Here is an 18,092-nt window from a genome sequence, read left to right as displayed (position 1 = left end):
GCCCCGGCCGGAGCCGCCGCCCGAGCGCGCGCTGCCCGCGGGGTGCTGGGTCGAAGGTCGGCCGGGCCTCCTCCCGGGTCAGGCAGCATTTCTCTGCCTCGCGGCTGCCACTTCCTAACCATGAATCAGCCACAGTTGTGAAAATAAACTTCAACTTCGGGTCTACCACTCCGGGGGCGCCCCTGCGGTCCCACCCTGACTACTACCTGCCCTCGCTCAGGTGGGCGCACGCGGGGCCCTGGCACCCCCATTGGCGGGCCCTGGGGGAGTGGGTCCCACTCACAGCTCTCTGATCCTTCTGGGTGGAAAAGGAAGGTGTGTGGGAGGAGGTTCCTGGGCTCCCCTATCCCCGTCTATCAAACCCCTTTCTGGGGAGGGACCTGAGGAGTGACCATAACCTCAGGAGGGAAGCCGAGTGACCAGCCGCCTTTGGGGGGCACAGACGTGGGGGGCAGGGGTCTCCCTATCTGGACCTCCTGAGACTCAGCCCTCCCCTCCCACCACGGGCTGTACAGTGCCTGACGCCCTGCAGTGGGAAGGCAGGACCCAGAGCAAACGCTCCATACCCCCCAGGGGGGTACCCAGGACAGGGGGCCTTCTGGGAAGTGGTTGCTACACCCCCTAGTGTAGCAGGTAGCTGCATTTGGTTCCAGGTTTGGGTCCTGAGGCTTCACACCGCCCCCACCCACACCAGGTCACCAGCAACGTTCTGTTTAAAAAGCCAAGTTGGTGCAGCAGGTCCCTGCCAGGACCAGGCAGGAGCTGACCACTGCCCAGGCCCTGCCCTCCCACACTTCCCAACAGCTCAAAGCTCAGTCTCGGGTCCAGCAGGCTGGTAAAGGGGACATCACTGGGGAAGATGGACTGAGGGGGCCAGGTGGGGCTGCCCTCCCGTGACCCACCCAGTGGGCTGCCTGTGAAAGGTTCTGCTCCTCTGCAGTCAGGCCTCCTGAACAGCAGAGTTAACCTTCAGGTTGGGCCCCCACTCTGCGGAGGTGCTGATGGGCTGTGGGAGCTCTTGCACACGCCTCGCATTCCAGGACCTGCAAACTCCTACTTTAAATAGACTCAGTTCACCTTCCATCAAGTGCAATTGTTTCCCAGGTTGGAAAAGTTATCGGGTGCATGAAGGCTTCAGGAGGGGTGGATGATAACCAGGTAACATCGGGGGTGCTGCCTGTGGGTGCAGGGCATGCGCAGATGGCCTGGCTCTGGACAGGTAGTGGGCATTCTCTGAAGTAAGCTTAGGCCCCTGGCTCTTTGAGTGTGCCCAGGGGTCAAGTTCCCCCATTGTCTGAGGCCTGACTCTGCTGCCTGACTTCCTTCTCTCCTTTGCAAACAGCAAGTATCTAATAGGTGCGTGGGTCATGGTCCAGTGAACACATACGTTGAGTAGAGTGCGCCCACCTCTGTTTCAGGATAGTGGATGGGAGTGTGTCTAGGGGAGGCAAGGTCAGGCAAGAGCTGGTCTCTGTAGGGCTGTCCCCAGGTGCCATGGCACAGCCAGGCCTGGGGGACACCCGATGTCAAGGACAAGGAGGCTGGTATCAGTTGAGTATGAAGGAGGGTGTTGTGTAAGGGAGTGAGCTCCTTGTCACTGGAAGTATGGGAGCAGGGTCCAACCTGTGGCCTCCTGTTAGGGAGGCCCCCACCCCATCAGCCTCACCCTGGTAGGAGGGCCCTGCCCAGTTTGCCTCTGAGCACCCAGACAGCCTGAGTCCTGAGCCAGTGTGGGGTCACACAGCTGCCCCACCTGCCCCAGCACCCAGTGCATGAGGCAGCCTCCATGGTGACCGCCACCCCACTCCCAAGCCAGGCAAGGAGGATTGGGACAGACTGGGGCCTGACTTCACATCTCTTACAGCTCACTGTCCCTTATATGGCCCCTTTCTAAGGTATGATTAAATAAAGACTTGGGGTTGGGGGCAGCTGCCCAGGGCCTGCTCTCTGCCAGGGCTGCATCGTCCTCCAGCAGCTGGCCCCGAGCCTGGCCCATCCACCGCACCACGTGCGACTCCGAGCAGGGTCTGCGTGCTGAGTGATGGGTGAGCCAGCCAGCCGCACTCCCACCGCATGGTCTCCAGCCCTCCCTGCCACCGTGATGTGTGGGTGCTGCGAGTACCATCCGTTTCACAGATGAGGAAACTGAGGCACGGAGCAGCTAGGTTACAGACTCAGTGCTGTCCATTCTGGCGGGGGGCGCTTATACAGCCTCTACTACGCAGGTCGGCATTGGTACCCACCTCACCCCTCTAGTGGGGTGAAGCCTAGAGCCCAGCCATGCTCGGCACTGTCCAGGGGTCAGGGCAAGAACTGGCCGGCCCCCTGGAGTAACTGGAGGCCCAGGCTGTCCTCCCATCCCCCACCTCTCGTGACAGTGCCCACAGTGCAGCAGTTCAATAGGAGAGTTTTGTCTTGGTCAAGTCGCCCCCCTGGGCCTCCGAATAGGGGAGGGGGAAGGGCACCCACCTGTGTGACTCCAGAGCAGCCCATGCACACAGACAGACAGCTGTCCGAGGACTTCCTGGCTGGGACCGCTGTAGGTGCTGGTTCATCCAGGCGGTGGGGCCCTCCTGGCAGGTTGGGGGATGGGGTCACATTATCTGAGGACAGAATGGCCGAGGGCAAGGGCCAAGGCTGCTTTCCTCTTCCTCTTGCAGGTCCTGCCCCTGTTCCCACACCCCCGCGGTTTCTCCCAGCTGCACCTGCTGCAGGAAACAGAGGAGGCAGGGATAGGAGAGGGGACTGGCAGAGTCCAGACAGAGGCCAGGCGGGGCCCTCACTGCGCCTCTGTGCCCTCAGCTCGCTCCCATTCTCACCAGAAGGGGTACTGGCAGTGGCTCGGCACCTGTAGTCCCCTCCACCACCACTATCCCACCCCCCCCATCATCCATTTGAGATAGACACTCCAGGAGAGCAGATCAACCAGAGGCCTGGCTGGGCCCCCGCCAGTGATTGAGGTCTCTGCAGGGTTCTAGGGAGGGGCTGTAAGTCTCCCACCCGAGTGCCCTGGGCAGGGACCCCCTGTTCACGTGCTGCCACCACAACTCTCCACCCCCCCTTCCCATGAGCTGGACCAGATCTGAGTACCCCCAGTCCAAAGTGGGAGAGGAGGGGAGGGAGGTGGATGGGAGGGCCGCCCTGCTCCCATGGGGCTCTGCCCTGCACCAGCCTCACAGCGAAGGCAGGGGCCTCCCCTAGCAGGGGCCTCAACTAGCAGGGCGCATGGCCAGCACTGCCAGGAGGCCAGGCTGACGAGGGCCCTCCAGCCAGGAAACATGCTTGGGGAGGTGGAGGCAGGTTGTCTGCTTCGCATTCTGCAGATGGTGCCATGGAGGCCTAGTATCAAAGCCTAGCATTAAGGCTGACTAAGGGCACAGTGGGTCAGAGAGGGTGAGGGGCACCAGGCGGCCCAGCTAAACACACAGCCCAGATGGTGGCTTCTCTACATCTCCTCCAAGCCCCTACTAGGCTGCTGTGGGTGGGCAGAGTGTTTCTTCATGCCTGAACTTGATCTTGGCCCTTGCCAGCTGGAGGGGTGGTGTTAAACATGGTGTGCACGCTGGCCTGCACCCTGGCCTGTTGTGTGAGAAGGGCTGACATCTCAGTGGCCTCAGTCTCTCCATCTGTGCCTGGTCCCAGGGTCTGAGACCTGGGATGTGGCCTCAGGGTGCAGCCTGCCTCCCCCACCATCCATGTCCCCGTTTCTGCTCCAAGCACAGCTTGGCACTGCCGCCCACACCCCGCAGCAGGGAGGCAGACATCTGCTCTTCACCCGGCCCAGGCTGGGAGGAGGGTGAAGGGGGCGCTGCCTGTCCCTACCGCCTGTCTCTGCCTCCCTGCATGCACAGATGTGAGTGGCCTGAGAACAGGAGCCTGTCAGGGACATCCACAGCCCCTGCCTGCACTGTCATGTTCAGAGAGCCCCAGGCTGTGGAGGTGGGGGCAGCGGAGGGGGGCTACCTGCTGGAGGTGGCATTGCAATGGGTGGGACGGCAAAGATAAAGGCCCAGAGGTGGGACCCAGGAGGTCACCTTTGAGAGGAGGCTGTGCAGGTGGTGCTCTGTCAGCCAACCCAGGGTCAGAGACAAGGGGTCCCTGTAGAGCATTGTGGCCATTTTACAGATGAGAAAACTGAGTCCAGAATGGGCATGGCTTTCCTGTGGCCCTGGCATCTCGCATCCCAGCAAGCAGTGCCAAGCAGCACTGAGCATCCTGCTCACCCGGTCAGGCCTGACAGGCTCCCTGGCACTGGCTGCCTGGAGCCAGCTGACTGAGAGATGCCAAGTAGAGGCTGGGGAAACTCAGCACCATCCCAGCTCCATCCCAGTCACCAAGCAGGGAGTGGGCAGTCAGGGCCTGGTGTTATTGTGGCCTCTTGTTGATCTGTCAGCAAGCTGTAGGGTTGGCATTGATCCCCCATCCCCATTTGAGGACAAGAACCAGGAGATCCTTTGGGTCATCCAAGGGACAGGCCTGGCAGCAACCCCTGGCCATGCTGGGTGCGCAGGCTCGGCCCCTTCCCTGCTCTCAATCCGTTTTTGTTCTCCCTGCTCCTGCAAAGGTAGCCTTAAGCTGAGACACAGGCTGGGGGTAGAGACTGGTGGGGCCTTCCATGTGGGCAGGCAGTGGGCAGCTGTCTTGTCCTGGGCACAGGCAGGGTAGGTGCTGGACACCCTGAGGTCCAGACTAGCACACAGCAATCAGGGCCTGAATCCTGAAGCCAAGGCCTGGCTCTAGCCAGCCCCTTCCCCTCTCAGGTTGGGGGAGGCCTTTTCTAAGGACATCAGGGAACAGGAGAGGGACACAGGGGCCTCGTGGAGGGGCATCTCAGTGCTTCTGGTCTTGGGGGAGAAAACCCAGGCAGAGGGATTCTGATGGTGAGCCTGAGGTCTTTGTGCTCCTGGTCCCCAATAACCTGCAGACCTCCTACAGGTGGAATCTGTGGCCTGCCGTAGACCAGCCCCAGGTTCGTGCCCTGCCCTGCCACATGCAGGACCTGGCCAGTCCCTTTTCCTTCCTCAGCCCCGAAGCACAGATCTGTACACATCCCTCCCCTCCACATTTGCCACTAGAGCTCAGCCCCAGTAGGTGCTACACAGAGCCCGGTGCGCAGGAGTCACCCGACAGACAGCGCTGCCGTTGCCCTTCCCCCACACCTCTCCCAGGACCCCGAGAATGTCAGAGGTGGCCAGGCCTTCAGGGAGCACCCCATTAGCCCTGCTGTTTGTGCAGCTGGGAGACGGAGGCCTGGAAGGGGCCCTTCCGCTGACAGTGCAAGTAGAGGGCAAACCCTGCGGACCCTCAGCACAGGTGGAAACAAAAGCCCTGCTTCCTGGCATGGGTGGCTCCACCCTTCCTGTCCTGCCATTGCCTGAGTGAGCTGGTCCCCCGGGGGAGGGGAGACTCTGAGATCACCCCAAGCCCATTCACAGAAACCCAGACACACACACACACACAAATACACATACACACACTGGACTGCACTTGGGCAGACCCTCCCTGCGAGCAAAGGCGGGGCAGCGCCGGCCACCAGCTCCAGCAGGCTTTCCTGTTTCTCACCTCCCCCACCACTGCACAGAGCCTCCCTCTCCTCTGGTTTCCATCTAGTTCTATTCCTAACCCAGTGGGGGATGCAGATCCCACTTCCCTGTGCCTGCCATCTGCCCCATGTCCTGGGGCCACAGTGGGGTGAGCTGTGGCCTGGTTTCCCTGACCAGAGGTGTCCCCTGGCTCTCAGTGCCCGCCAGCCCAGGCCCCAGCTCCTCCCCACTCACTGGGCCTCCACCAGCACTTGGCCAGAGCCCCACGAAGCAGCTCCCAGTTCTGTCCTCTCCTCCCTGGGTGACCTGAGCACAGGGCTGGAGCCCTCTGAGCCCAGCCTCCTCCCTCTGTAAGATGCTATTCATGTTTTTCAGTCATTTTGCTTTTTCTGTTTTTCTCATTATAAAAACGACTGTATTCATCCCAGATGCAGCTTCTGTTAGTATTCGGGCAGATGTCTTGTGTGACACATCGCACTGTATATGGCTGAAGTCCTACACAGTGCATCCTGCTTCCAAGACATCTTCATGCTCACCCCCTTCCCAGGGGCCCCCTCTGTCCTGCTACTGGACACCTTAGTGGTCCAGTGGGGGCCCTCCTTGCATGCCAGAGGTAGTTCAAGTGAGGACTTGGGAGGCAGAGGCCTTGTACTGTCCTGAACTCTGGGACTGCAGGTGGCAGGGGTACTGAGGGCTCCTTGGACATGAGATGGGCCAGGGGACTGTGAGAACAATGACCCTATCCCAGCCCTGTACACTCTATGCCTGTGGACACGTGGGCACTGGGTGGGCCGTCATTCTTCACCCTTACCCCAGGCCCACTGTGCACAGGACCCCTACCTGGGATGAGCCTGCAGCAGGTGACCCACACAGTCAGTGGAGGTTCCTTGAGGGGCTCAACGCCTGGTGCAGAAGATGACACACGTGCTGGAGGCTCAAAGGAGCTGGTATTCACAGTAGGACAGGTTCAGTTCCAGGGGCCTCCTACCACAACAGGGCCACCCCTGAGCCCCAGGAGCTGCCAGGAACACGTGCAGTTCTGGAGATCCAAGGGTTGCCAGGCAGTGGAAAATTTTGGGCTCTTAGAGGAACTAAAAATACAGTGTGGCAGCCCCTGCCTCCCAGTTCCGGAGTCCCGCTTCTGCCATTTTACCCGCCCACCACGAGGAAGACAAGCTCCCTTCTTTGCACCCCCACCCTCACCAGCTCCGGGCTCAGAAGCATCCCAGCCCCTGTACTGATGCTGGCAGCGTGTCCCGAAGCTCAGGCCTTCCTTACCCCAGGCAGCAGCCCTCTCAGGTGCCCACGTGCCCAGCCCCTGCCTGCCCAAGCCCCCACATCTCTCTCAGGGTCCCCAGAACCCCTTGGCCCCTGGTGGTCCTTGCACAGATCAAGGCATAGTAGGCAGCACTCACCTCCCCAAGGGTGCTGGGCTCAAGGCTCGGCCTGCTTGTGGGGAGCTGGAGCCTCAGGCAGACCTTCCCCCTTACCTAATGGGGGCTTTCACAGGTGGCCTCCAGGCCCAGTGGAGCTGGTTGAGGGGATGGCCCCCCCCCCCAAACTTCTGTATGCAAGGCTGTCATGGGCTGCTCCTGGTGGCAGGTGACTTATCCTTGCTTTAAGGTGACAAATGGCTTGCTCAGTGAGCCAGGATTCGGACCTGGGCTCTCTAGCTACAAGTCTGACATGCCCTCCACCCCCTGCCACACTGAATGGACCTACACAGGGGCCTCCCAGCAGCGGTGCATAGCTCGGTGCCCCGTGCCCACCATGGGAGCCTGCCCACTCTAGGTGTTTCTCCATTTGCACATCAGGGGCTGGGTCTCAGAGGTCTGGAGCTTTGGCCTGCCCCCAACACACACGCACGCATGCACACACACTCTCTCTCTCTCTCTCTCCTCTCTCTCTCACTCACTCAGCTTGACAGATGACTAGAACGCAGGGGCGGCAGCTTGCAAGCTTCCCATGAGTCAGCACAGCTGCCCAGGCATGTGGGTGCTCAGGTGGAGGCACTGGTGTCGCTGTGCCAGGCGGGCCAGGCAGGGCGGAGAAGGGCCGCCCTCCGAGGAGGCAGCCAAGAGGCCGACTAGACCAGTGTCCCCCAACCCTCCAGGTCCTCTAGCAGCCCCTGTGTGGGGGCTGGGTGCGCCATCAGATGGGTGCGCCCTCAGATGGGTGGCCCCATGCAGGCCCCAAGAGGGGACCCTGCCTTCAGGAGCCCCCATCTGAGGGGGAGGGCACGGCCCCGGCCCGGTGGAAACCCCACGTTACTGGCAGAAAAAAAGCAACCGCTAAAGAGCCATAGTGACATCCGACTAATGTCAGGGTGGGGGAGTGGCCAGGGGGATCCCATCAGAGCATCCGGGTCTTTTGCATCTGCAAGAGGCCCTGCCCAGTGTAGCTCCGTTCGCTGGGGGGAGGGTGGGCACCCTTCTCAGCGCTCCCGACCCTTCGGCTGCCCGCGAAGGGTCTGACTTGAGCCGCGGGTGCGCGGGCCCTGCGGAGCCCAGACGGCGCGCTCTGCTCCCGCAGGCGGTGCTGGCGGCAAAAAGGCGCCGCGCATGCAAATTCCTGTGCCTGCGGTCCCGCCCCTGCCGGAGGCCACTCCCCGACGCCCGCAGCCCGAGCCCCGACTGGCCCCGCACCCCGCCCGCCCGCTCGCTGTCGGCGCCAGGCCTGGCTGCGAGCAGGACACGGACACGGCCCGAGGGCAGGGCCGCAGGGGGAAGGCCGGACACAGCCCGGCCCGTGGGCAGCGTTCAAACAGCCTCGCGTTCCCGAGCGCTCGCCCTGCCGACCGGTTCGGGTTTCTCTTAGTAGGTCCCACTGCAACCCAGTTTGCAGACGGAGAACAGAGGGGCAGAGTCACTTTTGCCGAGTCACACAGCGAGCGAGCCTAGGAACGAGGCTCCCTGCTCACCAGCGCCTTCCGGGCGTTCTCCGTAGCCCGTGCCCTGAGATCAGTAAACTGCAGTTCCCTCCGTGCTCCTGTAGACGTGAACATCCACCACCCCATGGGAGCAGGCAGAGGCTGTGCATCCAGACCCTGCTGTCGCGAGTCCGCCACCTCCACTGGTGTTTGGCAGAGATCAAAGCCAGGCAGAGGAGTGAGAAAGCTTTATATTTTTGTTTTATATAAATATATATGTTTTAAGAGAGAGAGAGAGCGAACTTTTTTATAGAAAAAAGAGGAGGCGGGGGTTGCCCTGATGGGAGGCTGGATGGTGAATGGGAAGCTGGGTCTCCTGTGTGATTGCTTAGGGGAGCACATTCGACTTTCTCTGGTTGGTCCCGACTTGGAAACAGGGACAAAAATCACGGAAGCTGTCAATTATTAATCACATCCCTGTTGTTTTGAGCCAATCGCTACAGAGGTTTTCGTCTGGCTTCCCGGAGTGGTTGCTGCAGATTGTAATCAGCATTCTGTCTTGATACATGGTCTGGCCATTATTCCTTTGTATTTTCACTCTCTCATCCTGAAAAGTAGTTGGAACATTTCTAGGTAGGCCCTGAATGAGGTCGGGCAGACTGGTGGGCATCACAGAAGGAAGAAAGCAGCTCTTGCCTCAGCCTCTGGGTCCCCAGCTGAGCTCACTCTCCTAGTTGGACACCCAGCCCAGCAGAACCCTGCCCCCCCCCCCCCCCCCCAGACAATGCGCAGCGGGGCATGACTGACTTGTGTAGCTCAGCACCAGGATGCAGAGCATGGTGCCAGGGGGATGGGATCCTGTGTGGACAGGCAGGCAGGTGGAGCTGGTCACCTCCTGCTGGGGTTCCACCCCACAGACTAAGGGAGGGTCCTGTCAATTGGGGTCTTTCAGGGAGTGAAAGCCCCAGGAACTGGGATGTGCACGGGGCAGGGAGGGCTGGGTAGTGCCAAAGGGAGCAGTATCAGGTCTGCAAGCACCCTATGCATCTGGGGGGATCTGGGCCTAGGGTGCTCCAGACGACACTGCTAGTCTCTGAAAGGTTGGGGTATTTTTCACAGTGGGTCCCCCAGGGCTCTTGGCTGGAGAGGGCACTTTTGATGCTAGAGGCCTGGCATGGGAGAGTTTACTCCCTGTCCACTCAGTATGTGCCAAGGGGACAGGGACTCCAGCCAATGGGGGCGGGGTGGGGAAGGGGGGGCCAGTTCTGGGCTCTTCTTTAGGCAGCAACACCCAGGGTGGGTGGCAGTGTGTGCAGAGGCCTGTTTGCCTTGCTTTCATGGTGGCGGGAGCAGCCCCCTCCCCAGCTACTGAGAGGGGGCTTGGGGACCTGAGGCTGCCCAGGAAGAAGCAGGATCGCAGCTGGTAGCTGGGCAGCTCGGTGGTCAGCAGTAATGAGAAGCCAGGAGAATGTGAGGAGGGGCCCAAGGCAGGGCCTGGAATGGGTGGGCAGAGGCGGCCGGAAGGTCTTACGCATCTGGGTGAGTGGACTGCGGGTGGGTGGCCAAGTGGGCCAGGCCTGGGAGGGTGGTTAAAACTGGGGGAGTCAGAGTGAAGGCTCCGGGCTCTCCACCCAGCACAGGACCCAGGCTGCGGGTCTTTGGGCAGGGAGCTGGGGATCCAGCCAGGTCCTGCAGGTGGGAGGGGTTGTCCACACCCACAGCTTCTCAGGACACTCCCAGCCGCCTGGTGCCAGAGGTGCAGATGAGGAACCCGAGGCTCAGATGAGATAAGTGAGCTGGCCAGGGTCTGCCGGTGAGGGCCCGAGCTGGGTGCACATGTGGGGCACATTCCTCTTCCGCCCACCAGACTGCCTCCCGGAAGGCCCTGCTGGCCCCCAGGACAGTTGTGCAGGCAGGGGGATGAGGGGCCGGCAGGGGCTGGACTTCCTGATACGCCAGGTTTGTGCTCCGTGCTGCCGGGCGGGCCGGGAGTGGGCCCCAGAACCGCAGGGGAGGACGCTCCAAGGTGGAGGGGCCGACACAGTCTTTGGGAGTGAGGACAGTAGGCACTGGGGACCAGAGCCATACTGGGAATCAGGCGCCTGGGTCCTCGCCCCCACCCAGCCACTCCTGTGTGACCTCAGGTGGCCCCTCCAGCCTGGGGTCTTGTAGCTTACCAGGTTGGACAGCCCTTGAAGTGAAGCTGCACTGGACCTCCAGCATCTAGTAGACTCCAGAGCCACTCGCTGGGGTCCAGTCACAGCTGTGCCAATTCAGCTGTCGGGCTGTGGGCACGTGACCCAGCTTCTCTGGTACGGTCTCCATTTCCCCACCTGTCAAGTGGGGACACGGAATATCTGCCCCAGGAGTGGTGGGAGGCCGAGGGTCGGCGGTGGAGAGTGCTGGGGCTGGGTCTGACACTCAGTGGAACTGAGTCCCTGCCAAGCCCTGCCCCTTGGGGCCTCCTCCCCACAGCTCCGTGCTGCAGTTCTCAGCCTCTGAATATAAGATCACAGCCATACATGGTTGCAGGACAGCCTGGGATGCCCCTGACCTTTGGGGCCAGTCCCCAGGGTCTGTGCTTGGTGATGGGGCCTCAGCCAGCTGGACACCAGGGAGGGGATCTGGGGGTGTAGAGATGACAACAGGGGTGCAGTCCACCTGTCCTTCTGTTCCGCTTTTGGGGAAAGGTGTGTGCTGGGGGGTGTTCTGGGCCGGGCCTGTCCCCCTCGACCTGTTGCAGCTGAATCTGGGTAAAACCCTGAGTGCCAAGAGCCTCAGGTATCTGTGTGAGTCTTCAACTCACAGACAGCCTGGCAGGGCAGCCTCCCCACTTGGGTGGGCATGGGGCATTTCATCACATGGTGACTGCCCCCACCACACCCCAGCCATACTCCTGATGCTACAGGCAGCCGGGAAGAGCCCAGGGCTTGAAATCACCCCCCACCATATTGTCCCCATCTGACTCTGTCCTCTGGGCAAGAAAAGCACCCTGGCGGTGAGGTAAGGGAGCCTCAGAGGCACCGTTTCTGTTGCATCATCGCCCCTGGGTCAGTGGTGTTCCAGCAAGTATAGCCGCCCACTACCTGTCCTGGAGCTTTCTAGGCTCATCCAGGCCGTCTATCTGCAGGGACAGCACAGGGCCCGGCCTCGGAGTTGGGGATGCAGGTTTCTGACACAGCTCCTCCTGTCCCAGCTCTGAGCCTCAGGGTCCTCATGTGTACAGTGGTGACTTCGCTGCCTGCCTCCTCGTTTGCTGTGGCAATTCAGTAAGGGATGGGCACAGGGAAGTCTGAGGACATTGGCACTCCTTGTTAGGGCCAGGGACAAAACGGCATTCCTAACCTGTCAGCATGGTGCATCGCCTGGCAGGTCTGGGCCTGAGCAGGAGACACGGTGGAGAAACCGAGGCAGAGGGCAGTGCCTCCCTTGCCACTGGTGGCCAATCCAGGCCCTGGCCTCTCAGCCTGTGGGTGGCATCTGACCCCGCGGCGGGCTGACAGCTCTGTCTCCTCTGGCCCCACAGTTCGGCAAGATGTCGGTGAAGGAGGGTGCGCAGCACAAGTGGACAGTGCTGAAAGAGAAGCTGGGGCCACCGGAGCTGGACTCCACTGAGGCCAACCTGGAAAATGCCGACCCCGAGCTGTGCATCCGGCTGCTCCAGATGCCCTCCGTAGTCAACTACTCAGGGCTGCGCAAGCGCCTGGAGAGCAGCGATGGCAGCTGGATGGTGCAGTTCCTGGAGCAGAGCGGCCTGGACCTGCTGCTCGAGGCCCTGGCACGGCTGTTGGGCCGCAGTGTGGCCCGCATCGCTGACACCCTGCTGCAGCTCACCTGCATCAGCTGCGTGCGTGCTGTCATGAACTCGCAGCAGGGCATCGAGTACATCCTCAGCAACCAGGGCTACGTGCGCCAGCTCTCCCAGGGTGAGCCTCGGGAGGGATGGCAGGCGGGCAGGTCAAGCTGGCTGGGACACCTCAGGTGCCCTATGACGGGCAGACGTTAGTGACTCATTGTAAATAAGGCTCCAGGCCATGAAAGTCAGTGGGAGACCTGGGGTTCAGAGAGAGAGAAGAGGGCTCAGCTGGACAGGAAAGGAGGGCTTCCTGGAGGAGAGACTGGGAAAACCACCATTCACCCTAAGTCTGAAACCGTCGGGTCACCTTGGTTCCTCCAGCAGCTGCACCTAGCGGTCCCCCTCTATTCTGTGACTCTGCTGTGCCTTTCCACCTGGCCCTGTGCCAGCTCCCACCCCCGGGGTTCCAGGCCCTCAACCATGCTGTGGCAACTAGAGTCAGCTGGGTGGAAAACACAAGTCCCTTTGAGGGCCTCCCACTTACACACTGCCTGGCTCCAAGACCTTTAGGTCTGGCCCGCACCTACGCATGGCATTATCCTCCGCCTCCCAGCACCTTCCCAATGTCCCCCTTCCCTGGCCTGTCCCCCTACTTGAGCACCTGGAGGACTTCCTCCCCAGCAGGCTTCCAGCCTCTGCCTCCTGCCCAGGCTGCCTTTGCATGCCTCCAAAGCCTTGCTCATCCTTTAAGTTCCGGCTCACTGTCGCCTCTTCCAGGAAGTCTCCCAGGCTGTGCCCGGAGCCAGTCCCGACTTCTTACCACCAGGCTGTGCTGCTCCATGGCAGCAACCCAATCAGTCCCACTTGTGCTTAGGGCTCCAGGACCAGCTGGGGGTGGACAGTGATGGGCAAGGTCAGGCCTGTGTGGGCAGGCAAGAGTCCATGTGGATGAGGGAGCCAGAGACTGACTCGGAGGATGGAGGCAGTGCAGGGACCATTCCAATCCCAGCCTGTTTCCCCAGCCCAGCCTGGCTGTACCCCTCTGTAGAGTCCTTTGTAAATTGTTCTCAGCAGGACCAGTCCAGAGATGAGAGATACACCTAAAACTCTTCCAGCCCCGGGGATGGAGCAGGAGGCAGGGGTTAATGAGGGCAGGGAGGTGCCGCAGGCTGTGTCTGTCATAAATGCAGTTAGTGCTGAGTTTGGAGAAATCATGGGCCTGGAGCCAGTGACAGGACTGGGCAGGCCAGCAAGGACCCCTTAGAACTAAGGGCCAGCTTCAGCAGACCCCAAGGCAGCTGGGGCTGCCCCTGCTTCTGAGCCCTTCCCTGTAGGGTCTGGCTCTGGGGTCTGGGAGGTGGGGTCAGGGCACCAGGGAGAGGGCGGCAGGGCAGGGCCTAGCCCTTCACCCAGTACCTGCTGTGGGCCGTGGGCAAGTGCACGGCGCCCTCTGGCGTCTGCCTGCCAGGCCGGCATTGCCACCCTGAGCCCAGCCGCACAGGCGCAGGAGACGGGGGGACGCAGGGCCCCCTGAGATTCACTACACCCCTCGGCAGCTCTGGACACGTCCAGTGTGATGGTCAAGAAGCAGGTGTTTGAGCTGCTGGCCGCCCTGTGCATCTACTCGCCTGAGGGTCACACCTTGACCCTGGATGCCCTGGACCATTACAAGGTAAGCAGCGGGGCCTGGGCCTGGGTGGGCTGTGGGCTCCCACCTGGGCGCGCACTGACCCTGCCCACCCTGCAGATGGTGTGCAGACAACAGTACCGCTTCAGGGTCATCATGAACGAGCTGTCTAACAATGACAATGTGCCCTACATGGTCACGCTGCTCAGCATGATCAATGCCATCATCCTGGGCACCACGGACCTCCGCAAACGTGCCCAGCTGCGTAGCGAGTTCATCGGTAACCACCCACTAGCCCAGGCCCCCTGCATCTACCTGGGAGGTGGAATCACGACAAAACCTGCCCCTACCACACACCACCCCTCCCCTCCAAGGCCCCAGAGGAAGGATTGTCTTGGGGACTTGAGCCCCCTGCCCGCACCTGCCCCTTTGGTGGATGCAGGCCTCGGAGCACCTAGACCGTATCCCTGGAGGGTTCTCAGTTACAAGGCTGGCTGGGCACTGGAGGGAGGCAGGCGGCCTGATGCCCAATCCAGCTCTGCCCTTCTGGCAGTGACCCTTGAACAAGCACCACTGTGTGTCCAGAGATGTCTCCCTTCCGGAGCCCCTGTCCCTAGTGTCCCATAGGAACAGCAGGGTCCCCTCTGGCCCAGGAGCCAGGTGCTCTGGTGGTGGAACTGAGACAAGGGATCGGGGAGGCAGAGGAATTAGATGCAACACGCAGGTGACCCCAGGGCGGGTGTGGGGGGTGGGCAGCCAGAGGCAGCCTCTGAACCCTTCTGATCCCATCTGTCCCTTCCCAGGGCTGCAGCTTCTGGATGTTCTGACCCGGCTGCGGTGAGTCCCCATTGTGACTAGTCCTGCTGGCTACCCCTTTGCTGCTGCCCAAAGCCAGGCCCTTGCCCAGGCAGTGCCTCCAGATAGGCAGGGAGGTGGCTTCCAGGAGTACCACATTGGGCTCACCCCAAGGCCAAGCCTCAGATTCACTGTCCGTGGAAGCTGCCCATAGAAACTAGGGTCTTCCTTAGGTACGATACACAGCTCCTAGTTCATTCGGGTTTCAGGTATACAACAGATAATGTTTTAGTTTAAGTATATCCCAAATATTGTATGGAATGTACTGATGCTAAGAATTATTCACCATTTATCTAAAATTCCAATTTAATTGGTACCCTGTCGTTTTGTTTGCTAAATCTGGCCACCCTGCTGGGAACAGCTGAGAAGCCCTATCCCAGGCCTCTGTTAGGACCACACTTGGTGGGGTCTCCAGCCCCAGGGAAGTCAGCTTGGAGGAGCCCAGGGCTGGATGACTGGTGTTAAACTCACATTGGGCAAAGGGGTACGTGTGCCCAGCCCATGCCAGGCGTTGAGGGGGCCGGCCCTGCCTGCTGAGGGCTCTTGTTCATTGGCCAGGCTGAGGTGAGTGGCAAGTCCTGAGCCCAATGTACACTCAAGCATCTCCTCTGGTCCCCTCAGGGGTGGTCTTGACCCCTCCCTCCCAGCACCAAGAGGAGGGCCTTCACTACCCCTGGGTACAGTCTAGCTCCCCATCTCTGGGCCTCGATGTGTGCATCTCCCCCTGCAAGTGGGAGGACCCACCCTTGCCCTTTCCAAGGGGCTCGCAGCTGCCTAGGTGACCTGTGAGCCCACCACTCTCCCAGGCTACATCCCAGGCTGCAATGGCCACATGTCAGACCACAGAGCCAGCCACAGGCCTGGACAGAGCCCTGCTCAGTGTCCTCTGGTTGGCTGAACTAGCAGTGCTCGGGGCTGCCCTGGGTGGAGTGGGGGACTGGTGGGGGTAGCAGGCTGAGCCTGCCCGGCCCCTCCCACCCTAGAGACTTTGAGGATGCCGACCTGCTGATCCAGCTGGACACCTTCGATGAGGCCAGGGCTGAGGACGAGGAGGAGCTGCTGTCAGTCTGTGACGGGGTCAACATGAACAACCACCAGGAGGTCTTTGACTCCTTGTTCCACAAGGTGGGCCTGTGCCTGGGCCAGGCCAGGGGTGGGAGCAGCCCTGCCAGTGTGGGCTGTGGCCCCAAGGCCCAGGGCTTGGGAGAGGCCCCTTCTCTGCCCTGGTCAGACCCTGCCCTGAGCCCAGTCTGGGGTCTCACTCCAGGGAGCAGGGTCTGGGAGGTGAAATGGGGCCTGGGGGGCTAGTCTGGGCCATCCTGGGACAGACCTGGAGCTGCAGGGCCCAGAAGGACAAGGTTCTAAAGGCCAGGGCTGCCCAGAGCCGAGCACCATCAGGTGGACTTTGGAGACCTTGGGGCCCAGGTGATGGTCCAGGAGCCTGAGATCGCATGAAGCTCAGGCCTTCCCTCATTCACAGAATTTGTGGCTCTCAGCTGGTGGTGATTATGTCCCCAGGCAGCATCTGACAATGTCTGGGAACAGTTTTGGTGTCACAGCTGGGCAGGGAGTACTACTGGCATCAAGTGGGTAGAGACCAGGGACGCTGTTTAACATCTCGTAATGCACAGGACAGTCCCAAATGTCACCAGTGCCATAGTCAAGAAGCACTGACTGAGGCACTCGTCAGCAGGGCAGGTGTAGAGGGGGTAGTGGGAGTGGACACCCCTGGCAGACAGGCGGCAGGCGTCAGCCCGCCCGGGAGTAGGGACGGCCGCTGACCCACTCTCCTCTCCTGCCGCACCAGGTGAGCTGCTCCCCGGCGTCTGCCCAGCTGCTCTCTCTGCTGCAGGGCCTCCTGCACCTGGAGCCCACCCGCCGCTCCAGCCAGCTGCTCTGGGAGGCCCTGGAGAGCCTGGTAAACCGGGCCGTGCTCCTGGCCAGTGACGGTGAGGGGGCGGGCGGGCAGGGGAGCGGGGTACAGCGTGGGGGCAGACCCTGGGGTTCTGGACTGTGGGGGAGGGGCCCGTCCTTGGCCCCTAACCCATCCTCTGCCTGAGGGAGGTGGACACCCTTTCTGCCTGACCCTCCAGCCCCTGGTCCCTTCCTCCGCCATCTCCTTTTCTGCCCCTCTCCCTTGATCCCAGACTCCACCGCAGCCCAGGAATGCACCCTGGAGGAGGTGATCGAGCGGCTCCTGTCCGTCAAGGGGCGGCCCCGACCAAGCCCCATGGACAAGGCCCACAAGAGCATCCAGGTCAACCTAGGCCAGAGTCAGACAGGCAGCTCCCCGCAAAACACAACTGCCCCCGAGGCCATCGAGGAAGGCCAGCAGCCGGCGGTGGCCCATGCCAGCGAACACATGGCCAGCATCCAGAGCATGACACAGCCAAGAGTCCTGGAGCAGCAGGCACCCAGCCCACCCCCACCTCCACCGCCCCTCCCCGGCTCCACCACTGGGGCCCCACGCCACACCTGCGAGCACGGGACTCACATCCAGAGCATGACAGAGCCAATATTCCAGGAGCTGCGGGCACCCAGCTCACACCTTCCTGCATCAGCCCTGCCAGGTCTGGCGGCCGTGTCTCCCCCAGAAATCCCTCCACCTTCACCACTCCAGAGCATGGGATGCCCACCGCCACCCCCGCTGCCTGGAATGGGCTGGGGACCCCCTCCACCTCCACCACTGCCCAGTACCTTTGGCCTGCCTGCAGCGAGCGGCTTGGAGGAGATCATTGAAACCCAGGTGGACCACGGCCTGGGCTCAGCCTGGGTTCCCAGCCACCGGCGGGTGCATCCGCCCACACTGCGTATGAGGAAGCTAAACTGGCAGAAGCTGCCATCCAACGTGACTCGAGGTGAGGACCCCCAATCTTGAGAAAGTAGCATCCCTCTGGGGGTGGGGGCAGGGCCATGCTGGGGAGAATGGCCAGTGGTACCTACAGCGCGCACGTGCGTGTGTGTGTGTTTTGCCACATGTGCCACACCGTGGGGGCTGGGGTGCTGATGTTCAGAGCAGGCCAAGGCCAGGCAGAGGCCAGGTCATCTGCCAGCATGGACACATGCAGGCACACGTCTTGGCAGCAGCTTGAGGGCTTCCTTTGCCATGTGCTTATTCAGTGCCTGCTGTATGCGCTACCTGGGCTGGGCCCTAGGCAGAGCATCTTTGACAGCCCTCAGGAGGCCCAGGCCCACCTGCCTCTGAACCCCCAGGCCCAGGGGGGAGTGAGAGACTGACTGGCAGTGACCCTCCCCGCCCCTCCCCCACAGAGCGCAACTCCATGTGGGCATCTCTGAGCAGCCCCAACATCATGGTGGTGGAGCCTGACTTCTCCAGCCTCGAGCAGCTTTTCTCCTTACCTGAAGCCAAGCCTAAGTAACGATCAGCAGCTGCCCCGGCTA

At 61.5% G+C, this 18,092-nt stretch overlaps 1 protein-coding gene across 1 annotated transcript in view; it reads left to right on the top strand.

The window, feature by feature from the left end:
• Positions 1-11,935: 11,935 nt before the first annotated feature.
• The window catches only part of INF2 (inverted formin, FH2 and WH2 domain containing), a 16,850-nt gene continuing 10,693 nt past the window's right edge, over positions 11,936-18,092 (top strand). Inside the window, exons 1-7 of the mRNA XM_008580008.1 lie at positions 11,936-12,338; positions 13,765-13,880; positions 13,956-14,115; positions 14,639-14,672; positions 15,674-15,815; positions 16,498-16,639; positions 16,850-17,548. Of these exons, the coding sequence (XP_008578230.1) occupies positions 11,948-12,338; positions 13,765-13,880; positions 13,956-14,115; positions 14,639-14,672; positions 15,674-15,815; positions 16,498-16,639; positions 16,850-17,548 (1,684 nt within the window). The 5' untranslated portion in view covers positions 11,936-11,947. The remainder of the gene's footprint in view (positions 12,339-13,764; positions 13,881-13,955; positions 14,116-14,638; positions 14,673-15,673; positions 15,816-16,497; positions 16,640-16,849; positions 17,549-18,092) is intronic.

This window comes from Galeopterus variegatus, unplaced genomic scaffold, assembly GCF_000696425.1.
Source record: "Galeopterus variegatus unplaced genomic scaffold, G_variegatus-3.0.2 Scaffold2001, whole genome shotgun sequence".
NCBI classification, from domain to species: Eukaryota; Metazoa; Chordata; class Mammalia; order Dermoptera; family Cynocephalidae; genus Galeopterus; species Galeopterus variegatus.
Note: the sequence above shows the minus strand (reverse complement) of the source record. Positions and strands in the feature narration are given on the sequence as shown.